At 45.5% G+C, this 16741-nt stretch overlaps 1 protein-coding gene across 4 annotated transcripts in view; it reads left to right on the top strand.

The window, feature by feature from the left end:
* tbkbp1 (TBK1 binding protein 1) overlaps positions 1–13595 on the top strand; it is a 49407-nt gene extending 35812 nt beyond the window's left edge. For all 4 annotated transcript variants that reach the window (XM_068583012.1, XM_068583008.1, XM_068583011.1 and 1 more), the window contains exons 8-10: positions 3674–3789; positions 6059–6810; positions 9243–13595. In XM_068583012.1, the coding sequence (XP_068439113.1) occupies positions 3674–3789; positions 6059–6810; positions 9243–9371 (997 nt within the window). In that variant the 3' untranslated portion in view covers positions 9372–13595. The remainder of the gene's footprint in view (positions 1–3673; positions 3790–6058; positions 6811–9242) is intronic.
* The last annotated feature ends 3146 nt before the right edge of the window (positions 13596–16741 follow it).

The following is a 16741-nucleotide window of genomic DNA, read 5'->3' as shown; positions in this document are numbered from 1 at the left end:
TTTTAAAAATGTGGCGTGTCGTCAAACTAACGGCTTCGTGAGTAAATGAGAGTCTCCGATACGTCTCCGCTTCATTGAAATAGTTGAAAGCGGCCAATATACTTTGATGGATTCATGAAACCTTTCAGCAAAACAAACGTTATCTTCCATTAGTCACAAAATATAGTTGTTTTTTTCTGTCATGTTACTTTCCTCTCTCTCGTTGTCCGTGGTTTTAATCTCACAACTAGTCGAATTTATTTACAGAACTAGTATTACGTGATCGGGATTCCTCACCGACCACAAGCCACACACACTCGCACACACACAGACACACACACACACACACACACACACACACACACACTGACTAATCCCTCTTTGGCTTTCAGAAAGTGAGACTATTTCCAATAAATCACAACATCATTTTGAAGTTTCTTCCTATATATTTTGTTGGAAGTTTAAAAAAAACGAGAAACCACAAATCCATTTTTTTAACACAACCATCCCCCAAAAAAACACACACACACACACACACATCTCCCAGGTGTAGCGAGGCCCGACACTGCGACGGTTTGACACCTCTGAAAGAGCCTCATGCGAGTGTGAAGAGCGCTGACGCCGGCCCTTTAAGAGGCCAGAATTCACTGCCACCATCTTCCTTTTTTCTTCTTCACATAAACAGCGTTCATGAGAGTATTTGTTGCGGCCGCGCGGGCCGTTAGTTTCCCCCTCGAGGCCGCGCCCTCTGTGGTTTTAAAAAAAAATAAATTATTATTTATTATTATTTCTCAACAAAGACGAGCTCCCATCTCAGCAGCTGCAGCGCCGGCTTCTTTCTTTGAAGCGTCCGACGGGGTCAGAGGTCAGATCTCCCTCGCCCACGCTCTTCGCTTCACTTCATCGCCTACACACACACACACACAGACACACACGCCTTTGACGCTGCATCTGCAATCAGATGCAGCGCAGTCCGCGCAGTTCTACACAAACAGGCAAACAACAACAACAACAACAACATGCAGGAAAAAGAACAAACGCATGCAGGAAAAAGTGTTTTTCGACACTCAGAGACCAAAAACGAACCCGACGCCGAAGACGCTTCTGAAGCGACGCGTGCAGGTGTTCACGCACGAGAGAGAGCTGTTGAAAAAGCGAGACAGACGAGTGTGAAAAGGAAGAGGCGCATGCATCTAAACTGTCGAGAAAGTCAGTCTGCAGCAGAGACAGAGACGGAGACCAGAAGTCATTTTTCGGGGCGATATCAGCGTGGTCCTCCTCCAGCCTCCAGTAAGTAACCTTCTGACGGCCGTCGGAAGGTGTTTGCAGGAAACCTCCGATGACCTTGAGTCACTTTCACCACGAGAGGGTGTTTGTTGGTCGTGAGGTGGCGAGACATCGGGGGTTCAAGACCCCCCACTCTGTCTGAGTCACAGCAGCGTCAGGGGAGGGAAACCAGGTGGGCCCGTGGAAGTTATGACTTATTTACAGCTTGTGAGCTTCCCTGAAATAGATTTATTTTAAATGAGCTGGTGTCAGCACGAAGCAGCGGCGGCGTTTGCAGATTAAATGAAAAGAGCTGCAGACAAAGAGGTGAAGAAACAAAAGTTTTGTTATTGATGCAAAGAAATGTGCAGGGTTCCTCTCATGCATCTCCAGTAGCTTCAACACACACACACACATGCCAGTGGGAAGACTTAATTAAGTTAGTGCGTCGGTGTGCCGGGGAACATACTTTTTAATTTGACAGCATGTTTTATTTCTGCGAAGGCAGGAAAAGTGTTTTTTCTTGTTTTTGTTTTTTCCGGCACGCAGTGAAAGTTTGCGTCTCTTCCCATCCTTGCAGACGTTTATCTGCCACCATCTCTGTGGAGGAAAGAGCTGACGCGAACTACGATGAACACACGTTGAATACGCTCGTGATGCTCAAGTCGGGTTTTATTATTTGAACTTTTAAATTAAAGCGTGGAGTTTATTTTACTCACTGGATCCCCGTTAGCATTAGCTGACGCTAATCTTCAACATGTAATGCACAGAAAAACATGCAAAACATAACAAAAAAATACAAATAAACAGTCAAATCATAGCTTTCTGTGTGCATGAGTTGTTGCAAACATATGCACATGTAAAATATTTCATAAATGAGAGGAGAGAGATGCGTTCAGGCTGAGTTAACAGACTATATCACTCTTATTGTTTCCTCTCTTCAGTTAATCAAAGCAGCCTTTCGATGTTCATTCAATTAAATGTCATTAAATGTCTTTTTAGACAGATGCTGACACTTAAAAACATGAAAGAGTTTATCTGAAGAGCACACACACAAATAAAGTGATTAAAGTAATTAATGCAAATAAAAAATACACTTTTAAAGGTTCAAGAGGAGTTTTTTGTTTTTCTGACCACGTGATGCTCAACATAAAAGTCTGTAATCTGGATTTAAAGTCACGGTAATCCCTTTGGACGTTTGGCTCTGTCTCACTGCGCGTCATGAAACTCATATTCAACCTTTTAAAAAAATATACGTGTGTCTTGAACTAAAGAAAGTGACTCACGCCGGCAGGAAGAGCTGATTATCTGAGCAAGATTTCAAGTCAGATTTCAGGGTTTCGCGTCTCGCCGGTCGAGCTATCGACGCTCTGATCTACCGCCGCCGGGGCCGGAGAGCGAGCGAGTGAGCGAGTGAGCGAGTGAACGAGTGAGTTTCAGGTCCAGACCGGAGGAGTTTACAGAAAATTGGTTAGACGTTTGAGATAAAGCTGCGTTATCAGATGTGAGCGCTGCTAGCGAGCAGCGACGACACCGTGGCTGCTGCTTTCCACCGCGTACAGTTCATACCACTCAAGCACAGAGATTACAGTCTTTACATCTCTAACCTGATGGAAAACGTGCGCAAAAATCCTCCCGCGCCAATTTTAAGTCCCAGCATGCCCCATTCACACAATCTTTTGGCTTATAATACGTAATTTGTCTCATTTTTGAGCTGAACGACAGTTTTTTGACTGAAACTCCTTCCTAAGACTTTGTTTTATTGTGATTTTTGTTGCAGATTATGATTCTTTAGGTCCTAATCTTTACAAAAAGGTGTCTTATTGACGCTCTAGGAGGCTTTTTTGGGGACTCTGGCTCATATCATGCTGGATGTTCATAGTTACCATCAAAATGTTTTTTTAAAGTGCTTTTTTTTTGCAGATATACATTTTTTTCTGTACAAATACATACAATAAACACACGTTTGGGGTTCCTAAGACGGCTCAAACACAGGAGAAAAGGAGACAACATAGTTCCCACAGTTTTCAGCGGGTTAAATCATTTAAAATGCAGATGGCGTCCGGCGCTAATGACTGAAAGTCATCCCGTTGCCGTGGTTTGAGAGACGCGTTGGGAGCCGAGCGGCCTTGTTTACGCTTCTGGAAATAGAGTTTGCTCCGTCGGGCCCGGAGACATCGTGACACATCTCTCCGCGAGAGAAGCGGCGTGACGCTGAGCGCTTCAAAGCGACGCGAACGCGCGCTCTAAAAATACAAGCCGGGGCGAAGCCTCTCAATTAGCGCCGGCTTCTCCGCGGCGGCTTCGCGGCGTCTGACTCTGATGGACCGAGACGTTTTGTAAACAGCGTTCCCGCCGACATTGTGACGCTCCGTAATGAACCGTCATTACCATGATGACATAATTGCCTCCCCGTCCTCCCCTTCAGGGTAAACTTGGCGCTGGCCTACACGGAGCTGACGGAGGAGCTGGGACGCCTCCAGGCGCTGAGCTGCAAGCAGACGGAGATCCTGAGGAAGGCCTCGCAGGAGCAGGCGAGTCCAGGTAACAAGGAAACACCTCGTCACGGGCAGCTCGGTGGAAGTGCGTCGCTATTTTGTGCTTCAAGGAGAAAACGTGCAATATTACTAAGAAATGGCGCCTTGAATGAGTGTTTCACTATTATAATATTTAATCATTCTCACTGTCCAAGTGCAGTGGATGATGTTGTTTCTAGTGTTGATGGTTTTACCTTTTGGAAACCGTGGGCGAAAATCCTCCCGCGCCCATTTTAATACCCAGCATGCCCCATTCACACAATCTTTTGGCTTAAAATATGTATTTTTCCCCATTTTTGAACCGAACAACGTTTTTTTTTACTAAAACACCTTCCTCAGAGACCAAGACTTTGTTTTATTGTCATTTTTGTTGCAGATTCTGATTCTTTAGGTCCTAATCTTTACAAAAAGGTGTCTTATTGACGCTCCAGGAGGCTTTTTGGGGGAATCTGGCTCATATCATGCTGGATGTTCATAGTTACCATCAAAATATCTTTTAAAAGGGATTTTTTTCCAGATATACTTTTTTTTCCCAAGACTTTGCTGAACAAATACAAACAATAAACACAAGTACTGGAATTAATTTGGGGTTCCTACGACGACTCAAACAGGGAAAAGAGGTCTGGAGACCAAATTGGTTTCCACAGTTTAAACCTTTTTTTCTGGGAAAAGATTTTTAAAAAAGAACAAACCTTTATAAAGAGAGGAGGTAGATGCGTTAACAGACTCACTCTTATTGTTTCCTCTCGTCAGTGAAACAAAGCAGCCTTATAACATATTTATATTGTTCTTTACTTGAACACCCTGGTGCATCCCTGTGCTCTCCGCTGTCTCGTGGCACAACAACGAAACATCTGGTTGATCTGATTTGTGAAGACAGAAACGAGCAGACACGCTGCAGAGTGCTAAACCGTAGCAACACCTTTCCCTTCCTGCACACACAGTCGCACACGTCACATCTAACGTCTCACAACCCAGCAGCGCCGACCTCCGCTCACCCAGAGGCCCCACCGAGCGCCGCTGGAAGACGTTGAAGATGAATATAGAAGTGAGCATTTTAAACAGGGAAGCCGTCGTTAAACTTCTCCGTAAGCGGGTGTTTTGTCGCATTAATATTGACAATGTGACTTCTGCTGCATTCGTTATTTGTGAGCGTGCGCTGCAGAGTCCCGCGCGGCTGTTTCCGTCTCATTGGGAGGTTTTTTCAGAGCGAACACCTCCGCCCTCTTTGACACCCCGACCCACCGGCAACACATGAAGTTTCCTCTTTATATGGGAAGTGGTGACGAGAGACCAGAAGTACACACAAATATGTGCGCAGTGTCCACACACTATTGGACATTTAGTGGAGGAACTTTTTTATCTGTTTTTTATGGCTTTATTTTCAAAATATGCAGACATATAACTAAGGTAAATAGTACGAAAATACACTGAAATACACTTTTCTTTTTTTTTAAAGGTTTCTAAAAATAATAAAAGCTAAAAATACAAAAGTACACACAATTATATGCACAAAGTGTCTACATACTATTGCCTATTTAGTGCAGAGACATTATTTTTGTGTTTTTTATGACTTTATTTTCCAAATACGCAGTATCGAGACATAAAACTAAAGTAAATAACATGAAAGAAATGCACTTTTTAAATTTTTTTAAAGGTTCAAAATGATAATAGCTAAAAATACAAAGGTGTCCACATACTATTGGCCATTTAGAGTAGAAACTGTTTTTTTAGTTTCTTATAACTTTATTTTCTAAACACGCAGACATATAAGTAAAGTAAATAATGTGAAAATACACTGAAATACCTTTTTTTTTAAATGTAAAAGTACACACAATTATATGCACATATACTATTGACCATTTAGTGTAGAAACATTTTTGGTTTGTTTTTTATAACTTTATTTACCAAATACGCAGCATCGAGACATAAAACTAAGTTAAATAATATGAATTAAAAACACTTTTAAATTTATTTTAAAGGTTTCCGATATAGTATCAAATATAATAAAAGCTAAAAATACAAAAGTACACACAAATATGTGCACAAAGTATCTACATACTCATGGCCATTTAGTGTAGAAACTTTTTTTAGTTTTTTATAACTTTATTTTCCAAATACGCAGCATCGATACATAAAACTAAGTTAAATAATATGAAAGAAAAGGTTTCTGATATTGTATCAAAAATAATAAAAGCTAAAAAATGCAAAATCCTCATCTTTGTAGCCCTCCAACGTTCAGCCGACTTACTTCTCTTCTTGCTCCTCCCCCTCAGTCCAGCGCCACTCTCCCAGCCACCACCAGCGCCACTCTCCGGTCTCCCAGCGCCACTCGCCCATCTCCCAGCGCCACTCTCCGGTCCCGCCTCCGTCGCACCACTCCCCGATCCAGCAGCGGCGCTCGCCGGTGCCGCAGCGCCTCTCGCCGGACATGCACCGCCGCTCCCCGCTGCTGGACGTCACCGACGGGCCGGCCTCCTACTCCTGCCGGCCGCCCAGCCAGCACCTGCGGGCCAGCTTCCAGGGCCGCCGCAGCTACTCCGAGGTGGCCGACCCCTCGGCCTACCAGTGCCCGCCGCGCTTCTCCCTGGACCCCGTGGCCACGCTGCCGAAGCCCCGGCCCTACAACGACGGCTACGCCAAGCAGCAGGCGCAGCACAGGGGCTCCTCCCCCTCCCACCACCAGGGCGGCGGCGGAGGGGACGAGCTGAGCTCGGCGCGGCACTCCCGGGAGATGCCGTTCCCGCTGTCGGAGGTGGCGCACCTGCGCTTCGAGCCGCCTCCGCCGTCCACGCCGGCGCCGCAGCCCCCGCAGTCCTCCGAGGACGAGGAGGAGTGGGCGTGCCCGCACCCCATCAGCCCCCCGCGGACGCTGGGCGCGCTCTCCTCCGCGGCGCCCGGCGGCGTCATGAGGGGCCCGGCGTCCTGCTCCGTGTTCCCCATCCCACAGAGGTCCAACACCCTCAGCTGCCGCCCGCAGCCGGGCTACATGTCGGCCGAGCACGCGCAGTCCTGGCCTTCGATCAACGTGAGTTCAAAAGTGTGAGAGGGGAAAAACAGAGATTACCTCGTGTAGTAAACCGGCGTCTGAGCGATTGTGAAACCACAAAGTTGCAGGTTTCTTTTTGAGTGTCGCTTTGTCACGACTGTAATTACCGAGCTGGTTCACAGAACATTATTTTAGAGGCTTTTCCCGCCGCTGAATGTCACAATCATCTCGTGTCTCCACTTAACTAAACTTTGAAGTAATCTCTGAACAGAAATGCAGGCGCTTGCTTCCTTTCTGAGCTCCAGATATTAGAAGTTAGGTATCAGACATCGTGGCTGTGTGCACAGGGAACAACGCCGGCTCATTAATTGACATGTTATACATTGTAAAAGGACTGTAATACCGTGCTGCTGCTAGCTCCCTGCTAGCATCGTGCCGGGGCTGGGCCCGCTACCTCCGGTGGTTGTCGGGGAACTAGCACCAGCGCTAGCTGGGAGCTAGCAGCAGCACTTGCTGGCTACAGCTACCTGCGGTGGTTGACGGGGAGCTAGCAGAGAGCTGACAGAGAGCTAGCGGAGAAGTAGCAGCAGTACTAGCTGGCTACAGCGGAGAGCTAACGGGCAACTAGCGCTGCTGCAAGCTTGGAGGTGGTCGGGGAGCTAGCTGGCTACAGCGGGGAGCTAGCGAGGATGTCCACCGAAGGTAGTAGCAGCTTATAACCCAACTTTTACGGTATTTTTTCAAGCGAGTGGGTCAAAACTATTTCTCGTGCACAGCTTCTTCAAACCAGGGTTAGAAGAACAACGTTTGCTTCAAACTGAAAGCAGAAGGATGAATGGATTACGTGTTTAGCTACGACTTCAACAAACAAAAAGACATCGTGTGAATAAATCGCCTTCTAAACTTGTGACAGAGCCAATGTCAGCCGTTCCTTTTGCTTTAAAGGCTCAAAGAAAGCTGAGCAAGACGACACCCTCGCAAGAAAAGTGCAGCATCAGTTTGCTCTCAGCAAATATCTGATAGCGACATGTGTTTACGTCGGTGGAAAAGCCCTCCGGCATTCATAACTTCTCCTCAATCCTTTGATACCACGGGGGAAAACTGACACATTGAGGGCATAAAATATGAGACTTCTGATTCAAAGATAAATAAAATGGCGGCGAGCAGAGAGATCTGAGCTTTGGAAACAGCTTCAACTCATCAACTCGTCAATATGTATTGATGCTACGCTGGACTTATGACCAGATGTGTTGTGTTCACCCAAACCTTCAAAGGATCTTACTTCATGTGATGACGTTAAAACGCTGCCGGGCTATTAAAAAGCTCTTACTCTGGTCGCTGAATAATGACACTCAAACACTTCCACCTCTCATGGAGTCAGAGGACAGGACGGCTAATTACAATGAGTCAGAGTTTCCACCTGATTTACTACGAGCTCCTCCACCAGGTGCCTCGTGGTCGACTCCCACACGGTGCCTCTGTCCAGTGAAGCGCGTGCACGTGATGCTGCTGTCTGATACGTGTGTGTGTGTGCACGTGATGCTGCTGTCTGATACGTGTGTGTGTGTGTGTGTGTGCACGTGATGCTGCTGTCTGATACGTGTGTGTGTGTGTGCACGTGATGCTGCTGTCTGATACGTGTGTGTGTGTGTGCACGTGATGCTGCTGTCTGATACGTGTGTGTGTGTGTGTGTGTGCACGTGATGCTGCTGTCTGATACGTGTGTGTGTGTGTGCGTGCACGTGATGCTGCTGTCTGATACGTGTGTGTGTGTGTGTGTGTGCACGTGATGCTGCTGTCTGATACGTGTGTGTGTGTGTGCGTGCACGTGATGCATCCTGCTGTCTGATACATGTGTGTGTGTGTGTGTGTGTGTGTGTGTGTGTGATGCATCCTGCTGTCTGATACGTGTATGTGTGCATATGTATGTATGTGTGTGTGTGTGTGTGTGTGCGTGTGTGTGTATGTATCTGTGTGTGTATGTATTTATGTGTGTGTCTGTGTGTGTGTATGTATTGTGTATCTTCGTGTGTATCTATGAATGTATATGTATTTATGTGTGTGTATGTATTTATGTGTGTGTGTGTATGTGTGTGTGTGTTTATGTATTCATGTATTAATGAGTGTGTGTATATATTAATGTGTGTTTATGTATTTACGTGTGTGTTTATGTATTAATGTGTGTGTGTATGTATTAATGTGTGTGTGTGTGTGGTGTGTGTTTATGTATTTACGTGTGTGTTTATGTATTAATGTGTGCGTGTATGTATTAATGTGTGTGTGTGTGTGTGTGTGTGTGGTGTGTGTTTATGTATTCATGTATTAATGTGTGTGTGTATGTATTAATGTATGTGTGTGTGTGTATTTACGTGTGTGTGGTGTGTGTTTATGTATTCATGTATTAATGTGTGTGTATTAATGTGTGTATTAATGTGTGTGTGTGTGTGTGTGTGTGTGTGTGTGTGTTGCAGCTCTGGATGGAGACGGAGGAGAGCGACATGAGGAGCTGTCCTCTCTGCCAGCTGATCTTCCCGATGGGTTACCCCGACGACGCCCTCATCAAGCACATCGACTCCCACCTGGAGAACAGCAAGATCTGATTTCCATGGCAACCAGCGCCCCCCCGCGCACACACACACACACACACACACACACACACACACACACACACACACACCCCGGGCTCTCTCCTCTTATAGATGTTACGCAACAGGAGCGCGGCGTCACAACGTGGGAGCGACTCGTCGCTTCACGGGATGCAAAATGAGCGCCGGCGCCCGTCATCACACGCGGGTCTCTCCCGGACGCCCGAGTCCCTCGCCGCCCCCGCCGGGCGGCGCCGCCCGCTTGACCGCCGCGCCGGTCGCTGCTGTGTTGTGATGAGTCTTGTTGTGCGGTTTCAGGTATCGTGTCGCTGTTTTTTTTCTCGCTTCACACGTCGAGTCAGCGAAAAGTTATTGATCAGGAAGAAATGAGGCGTCAAACACACACACACACACACACTCACATACGTACACATACACACACACACTCACACACACATACATTCATAAACACACATACGCAGGCATACACGCACTCACTCACAATCTCACATACATACATACACATAAACACACTCACATTCTCACACACACTGCCACACACTCACACACACACACGCATGTGTGTACATGTATTAGACAGCAGGATGCATCACACACATACACACACATATACACACATATACACACATACACATACACACAAATTCACACAGGCATAGACACACACACGCACACACAAACATGCACAAGTATGTACATGTATTAGACAGCAGGATGCATCACATGCACACACATGTACGCACACACACACACACACACACACACACACACACACACACACACACACAGTGCCAGCGAGGAAAGTCTGAAACATTCCAGTCTCACATTTCATCTGCTGAGAAGTCAAGCTGGAGAACACGAATGTGAGAGTGTGTTTTGTTTTTAAGAGAATGATGATGATGATGATGATGATGATGAAGATGAGGATGATGAGGATGATGAAGATGCCCTGCAGGGCGGGGCTCTGCTGCTGACGCTGCTTCTCTCAGCGGGAGGAGAGTCAGAATATACCTTAATGCTTGCGGCTTGTTCAAAGTATCTCAGCACTTTAAGTTCGATGTGTTTTCAGTCCCCGTGTACTTTTGTGTATTTTACACGTTTACTTTAGTATTTATATCGTCTTTATCTGTGCGGCAACAACAACAACAAAAAAAGATATATTTTTGCAAAATGTCGACGCCCCGCGTGTCTCCTGGAGGAGGCGGAGCGTCGACGGGAGACTTTTCTGTACAAAAGATTTTCAAATCGCCGACTGGGATCGTCCTGAAGATCTGAACGCCGTTTGATGTCACGAGCCCAAGAAAAAGAATAAAAACAGAAGACACACTCACACACGGCTGCATGGGATCGAGACTTTTTAAGTGTACTGTATTTCTATATCTCTGGAGATCCGACACCAGAACCTTCATCTCCAATCAGCAACGTTATCTCTGCAGGGTTTCCGCAACGATGCAACTCCTCGTTCTTCTTTTGATACTTGGGTTTCATTTTTATCAGAAGTGGAATCTTAACTCAAAGATCCGCTTGTGGCACTTGTTTGTTTTTTTGGAAAAAACACAAAAAACACACAAACAACAAACGTTACACTGATGTCAGCTAATCGGAGGCTTTGTGTTCCATGTGCAGTTTTCTATCGTCCTGTAGGGGGCGTCCCTACGCATGCACGCTGCTTTTTTTACCTGGCTGGAAGTCGCTGAGGAGGTGAAAAAGCAGCAGCTGGCGGTGATTGTGGCAGCAAGCAGGATGTAGGACATTGTTTCAAGTCCCACTGAAGTGCTCTTGAGCAGCACACTGAAGCCCTGAAGGCGACAACGTGTAAAGGTGTAAAGAAACGAGAGTTTTAAAAAGGTTTAATCCCACCCGGACCTTAATGTAGTGGGTCGGGACGCTGGTTCTGTTGGTGACGGTGACGTTGTACTCGCCTCGTTGATTGCTGGGATCTGGGAGAGCTAAAGCCTGTTTAAAATGCAACGAGTTGAAGCTAAGCTAATAAGCTACGATAGCGTTCCTCATTCTGTTGGTGGCGGTGACGTTGTACTCGCCTCGTCGATTGTTGAGATGTGGTGAGAGCACCGCGCACGTGACGTAGCTAAAAGTGAAGCCGGTTGAGTTGCTGAAGCCTGTTTAAAATGCAACGAGTTGAAGCTAAGCTAATACGCTACGATAGCAGTCTCCATTCTGTTGGAGATGGTGACGTTGCCCTCGCCTCGTCGATTGCTGAGATCTGGGAGAGCTAAAAAAAAGAAGGCAGACAAGTTGCTGAAGCCTGTTTCAAATATAGCGAGTTGAAGCTAAGCTAATTAGCTACGTTCTCCATTTCGGAGTCTTCGTGAAGAACGCGGCCATTTTAAATGCCGACGCGACCAGGCCTTTAGAGAATGTAACGTTCACCAGTAGAGGCGTCTTGCCTCGCCTGAAATGGAGACTAACGAAGGTAAAACAAATAAATGTACTCTTTTTTTTTGCATTTTACTACATGTACTAGCAGCACTGGCGTTGACGTAGTATGAGTACGTTGATCTCAAACGCAGACGCGGTAGGATTTGTTGGCTTCAGCTCGGTGTTGACAATTTAGAAAAGGGAAACGCACCACCCACCTCCACCAAACCACGTCCTGGGGGGAAACCCTGAAAGCTATTTCACAAGAAATAAGTTTAAAAAAAACACACAATTATGTGTAGCAGGCTTGTTTACAATCTGTGTTTTTTTTTGTTTTTTTGTCGCAACATCTGACTTGTTTGTAGCTCGCAGATTAAAGCAATCAACTCGGGGATTATTGTCACTGATGGAACCAAAATCATTGTATTTAATTTGAAGAGCGACAACAACGTTGAAGGCGGTGCAGAGACACGTGTCCATTAAATTGAAGAGGGCTTTAACTGTATGTATATTCCTATATCACTCTGTATAAAAAAAATATTTAAAGTTGTGTACAGACAGGTATTTTGCAAGTGTGTAAAGCTAAAGCAACGTGTACTCTATTCTTCAACAACTTCAAATTGGAGTGTCTGTAAATCAGTATATATATAAACCCACCACCACACGACGTATGAATTATACACAAGTACTCCCCGACGCCTCGACTCTCCAGCAACACGCTGCTGATACAAATCTGTGTGTTTTAGGCCGTGGGATGTGTGACGGTCTGCACCCTCGGGCTAAAAGTACACATGGCTTAATGAAGGATTACAAATAAATGTTCATCCGAAAGGTTTTTGTTGTTATAAAGAAATAAGATGCATATTTTTTCCTGGTCAGATTTCTCCTGCAGCGAAGAAAGAAAGAAGCACAACTATGGAAATGTGCGTTTCTTCGCCGACGATGATGCAATGTTGCATCGTAAGCTACGAACGCTCAAGCAGCATTTGGGAGTTTAAGGTCGAGTTCAAACAAGTCAGACTGCAGCTTTTTAAAGTGTTTTTTTTAACAGAGGAAACGTTAAAGTTCAGCAGTTAAAGATGTCACAAACATCAGAGGACCGACGTTTGCTCGCAACCAAAGACAACAAATGAATTTCCTGCACATTGAAACGCAGGAGGGCCCATCGCACCTCGTTCATGTCGGTGTGTGTGTGTGTGTGTGTGTGTGTGTGTGTGTGTGTGTGTGTGTGTGTGTGACGAGAGGCTGCGTTGTGGTCGGAGCTGCTGCGTGTTTGCAAACCACAAGCTGTTGGACGGCCGCCGCGACGCTCACAGGAGCTGTGCTGAGATCCATCACGTGGCGATCTGAAGAAAAAAAAGAAGCTATTTCAGGTTATAGATTTCTCTTCTGCCAAGGCTTCATCTGTTCTTCTTCTTTCTTCCTGTGTGCAGACGGCACATCACGTCTCCTCCAATCTCTCAGCGACAGGTTTAAAACGTCTTTATCATGAAACTTCACTCCGAAATGTCCCTCAGATTTACTCAGGAGGTTTAACGGCTAGGTCCATCAAAGAGCAACAGCGTTTTTTTTCTGTCGTTCTCGTGCAGCTCCTTTAACTTGTGAGTCACGACGAGAGTCAGGTTGTAACACACACGGCGCTCACGGAGACCTCGGCACCGATAAACTCTCCGCTACACTAATGAGGATTCACGTCTCCGTGACATTTGTGTGACACTCTGCCGTCATTCGAGGACTTTTACGAGTGTGATGAACAGAACGGAGGTTCATCAAGAGCCACTTCTTCTTTCTCTCCCTGCCTGTAAATAATCTAATAAATAAACTGGAACATGCACTGGAGCGATGGGTGAACTGGCGTCTTTATGCACACGCGATGATGTCATTCTGTTTCTTCATCCTATTATATCTGGAGCTTGCAATGAGGGGATGCCAGTCACGGGAATATCAATTATTTTGGGATGTACACAGTTTGTGTCCAGAGACTCTTTAAAAAAAAAAGCACAAATTGCAATTTTCATGCTTTTAAAACACTTTGAGAGCCGTAAAAATATTGCTTTGAATTATATTAAGCTCTCTAAACTTCACTAAATTACCTTTTGGGTTTTTCGTTGTGTTCATCTGGTTCAGTTGAGTTGATTTGTACGTTTGTTTGTGATTTTTTTCCACCAACAAACAACATAATTGTCTTCGCCATCATCTCTAAAAAAAGACGCTTGTGAGAGCAGCGTCTGGTTCTGATGGTAACAGCAACATTTGGATTTCACTAATTCATGCAAAACATATTAAAAATTAACTAAATGAGCCAAGGAGCAAAGAAAAACTTTTTTTTTTTAAATATGTAGTTTTAAGTATATTAATTTGCACTCAAAGCATGACAGGCAACATTATTTCTGAGCAAATCAAGCAATGCATCATGAATGCAAAGACAATATTTTCAAAATTTTGGACTTTGGGTGCAAATACAATGTGATGAAAGACCGGATTTTTAAAAAAAGATCCCCTGACCTTCAGAGTTCCCTCCCTCGGCCTGCAGGCTTCTTACCACCTTAGTTTCCAGCATCTTCAGCGCTAACCTCAGAGCTCAGTCGACCTCAGGAAAAAGACAACACCCACCCATCCGGGCCACAAAGCCACAAACTCAGAGCTGCAGGTGAGAAGCTGCAGCAGCGACGCAGAGAGAAACCACACGGATCAGTCAGCAAGTGACGAAATGCATCAACCATGAAAAACAGCACACACACACACGCACCAACACGCATGCATATTTTTAAATACACACACACACACACACACACAAACACACTCAATTCTTAGAAGTCAAAGATTTTTTGTAATTTCTGTGTTTCCAATAATTACGACATTACACTTCGTGCTTTTTGTCCTCCGGGTTCTAGTTTGTTCAATCGTGTTTTTACTTTTGTTTTGAAGTGATGAATAATGAGGACATTTAAATTACACATATCAATATAGTTTATATCATTTCATACAATATAGTCAATCTTTACATTATTGATTGCATTGCAACAACATAAAATGATCACAAATAGCAACATAAAACTATTTATGAAATAAACCAAATTCTTGTGAACAAAACAGCTATTTTAAAGAAATAAAGAGATACACACACACACACACATATATGTACATGTGTCAACATGCACATATATGTGTATATTCATTTCTTTTAAATGTATCACGATTGCTTCTATTTTCTTCCTCAACCTGAAGTCTTATTCAAGGTGGAAGTCTCAGTGATTATAACTTGAATTGCCGACATTTATTTGACTTTAGTTATACAGAAAATTGCTGTAAAATTTGTAGTATTGATTTCAAAATATTATATTGAAAGACAGAAAAAGAACGAGCAGAAAGTTACTGTGATTCTGCTCGAGGATTTTTCAAGAAATACAAAATGAAATCTCTTTTCTTGGACATGAATCACGTCATCAGCACACAAACTGTAGTAAATACATGAGCAGGACATGTTTCTGTCCTCGTGTGGGAAGTGTGTGAGCGGCCCACTAGATGGCCACATAAACCACATGAACCACAGACCAGCTTCACACCACAGAGCCAACAGGAGGAACCAAGTCTGCTTGTGTTCTCATGGAGGGAAAAGACAGAGGCCATGAGGAAGAGGACGGTTCAGGAACTCCTTATACGGTTTGTCAAGTCCTCATTTTATTTGTAAGTTTAGACAAATTACATAAAAGAAACATCAGAAAGTGAAATCAGAGAGCAGGAAGAAGCTTCACAGGCTGTTGTCAGTCCTCCACGTCATAACCCAAAAGAAAAAGAAGAGATTCATCCTTGTCTTTCCTTTTGTTTTGGACTGTTTACAGAACTTTTACGAAGAAGATTCACGTGAATCTATTTTTCAGATTTGGCCTGCGTGTCACACGGATGTGCAGAGAGCCACTCAGCCAAAGATCAGCCGCGAAGACTACGACCGCGGGTATCGACCGCCTGCGTGACATTTTCCTTTCAGTGACTGAGCCGAACGCAGCGATGAAGCTGATCACACACACACACACACACACACACACAGACACAGACACACACACACAGATTCGCCACCTGCTATTGGAGCGATTCGCCCCACTGAGGACATGTTCATTATGTCGGCTGGCAGAAGGCCCGGGCCGGGGATCGAAACCCTCGATGCTGTGAGGGATGAAACACGCGAGGCAAACAATCAAACAATATACATACAGAAAGATGACACACACACACACACACACAAGGACTCACACACGGTGATCTGCACACGGATGGAGGCTCTCAGCCGGCGCTGGTGTGAAGCGGTGAACTGCGTTTGAACCGGCGACCTCTGTAACTCACCCATATTGATGGCGGGGCAGTGCACTCGCTCACGAGCGCTTCAGCAGGCACAGCGTGGCCCCGGGGACTGCAGGCGTCAATGGAGGGGTGGAGGGGGTGGAGGAGGGCGGAGGAAGGAGGGGGGGTTGGTGATGGCTGGATGGATGAATGGATGGAGCGGTTGACATGACAGGCAAGTGAAAATATTGCCGGTCCAGTTTGTAGGTCAAGGTGTTGCGGTGGAATAACAAAGACGTGAACTCGCCGCGTGTCGGTGCTGCAGGAGACGACGCGGATGATTTGTGAGCTTCGCCGTCCGATTTATCCGCAAAGAAGACGACAAGACAGCGGGGGGGGAAAGTGTGTCGGTGTTGTGCGTCTCTGCGAACCGCGGGTACGTCGAATGTGGATGTTTTTTTTGCATTCGCTCGACGCAAATGGTGTAAAAGCCGCTACTGCCTTTGGTGGTTGTCCCCGCTAGCTCCCCGCTGTAGCTAGCTGGCGCTGCTGATAGTTCCCGGCTAGCTATCCGCTAGCTCCCAACAACTCGCGGGCAGTACCAGCAGCGCTAGCTTGCAACAGCGGAGAGCTAGAAGCAACACTAGCTTGCGACAGTGCAAGCTAGCAGTGCTACAGCGGGGAGCTAGCAGCACTGCTAGCTTGCT

This window comes from Clinocottus analis, unplaced genomic scaffold (genome assembly GCF_023055335.1).
Source record: "Clinocottus analis isolate CAN_PGR_092001 unplaced genomic scaffold, fCliAna1.0.p SCAF_19, whole genome shotgun sequence".
NCBI lineage: Eukaryota > Metazoa > Chordata > Actinopteri > Perciformes > Cottidae > Clinocottus > Clinocottus analis.
Note: the sequence above shows the minus strand (reverse complement) of the source record. Positions and strands in the feature narration are given on the sequence as shown.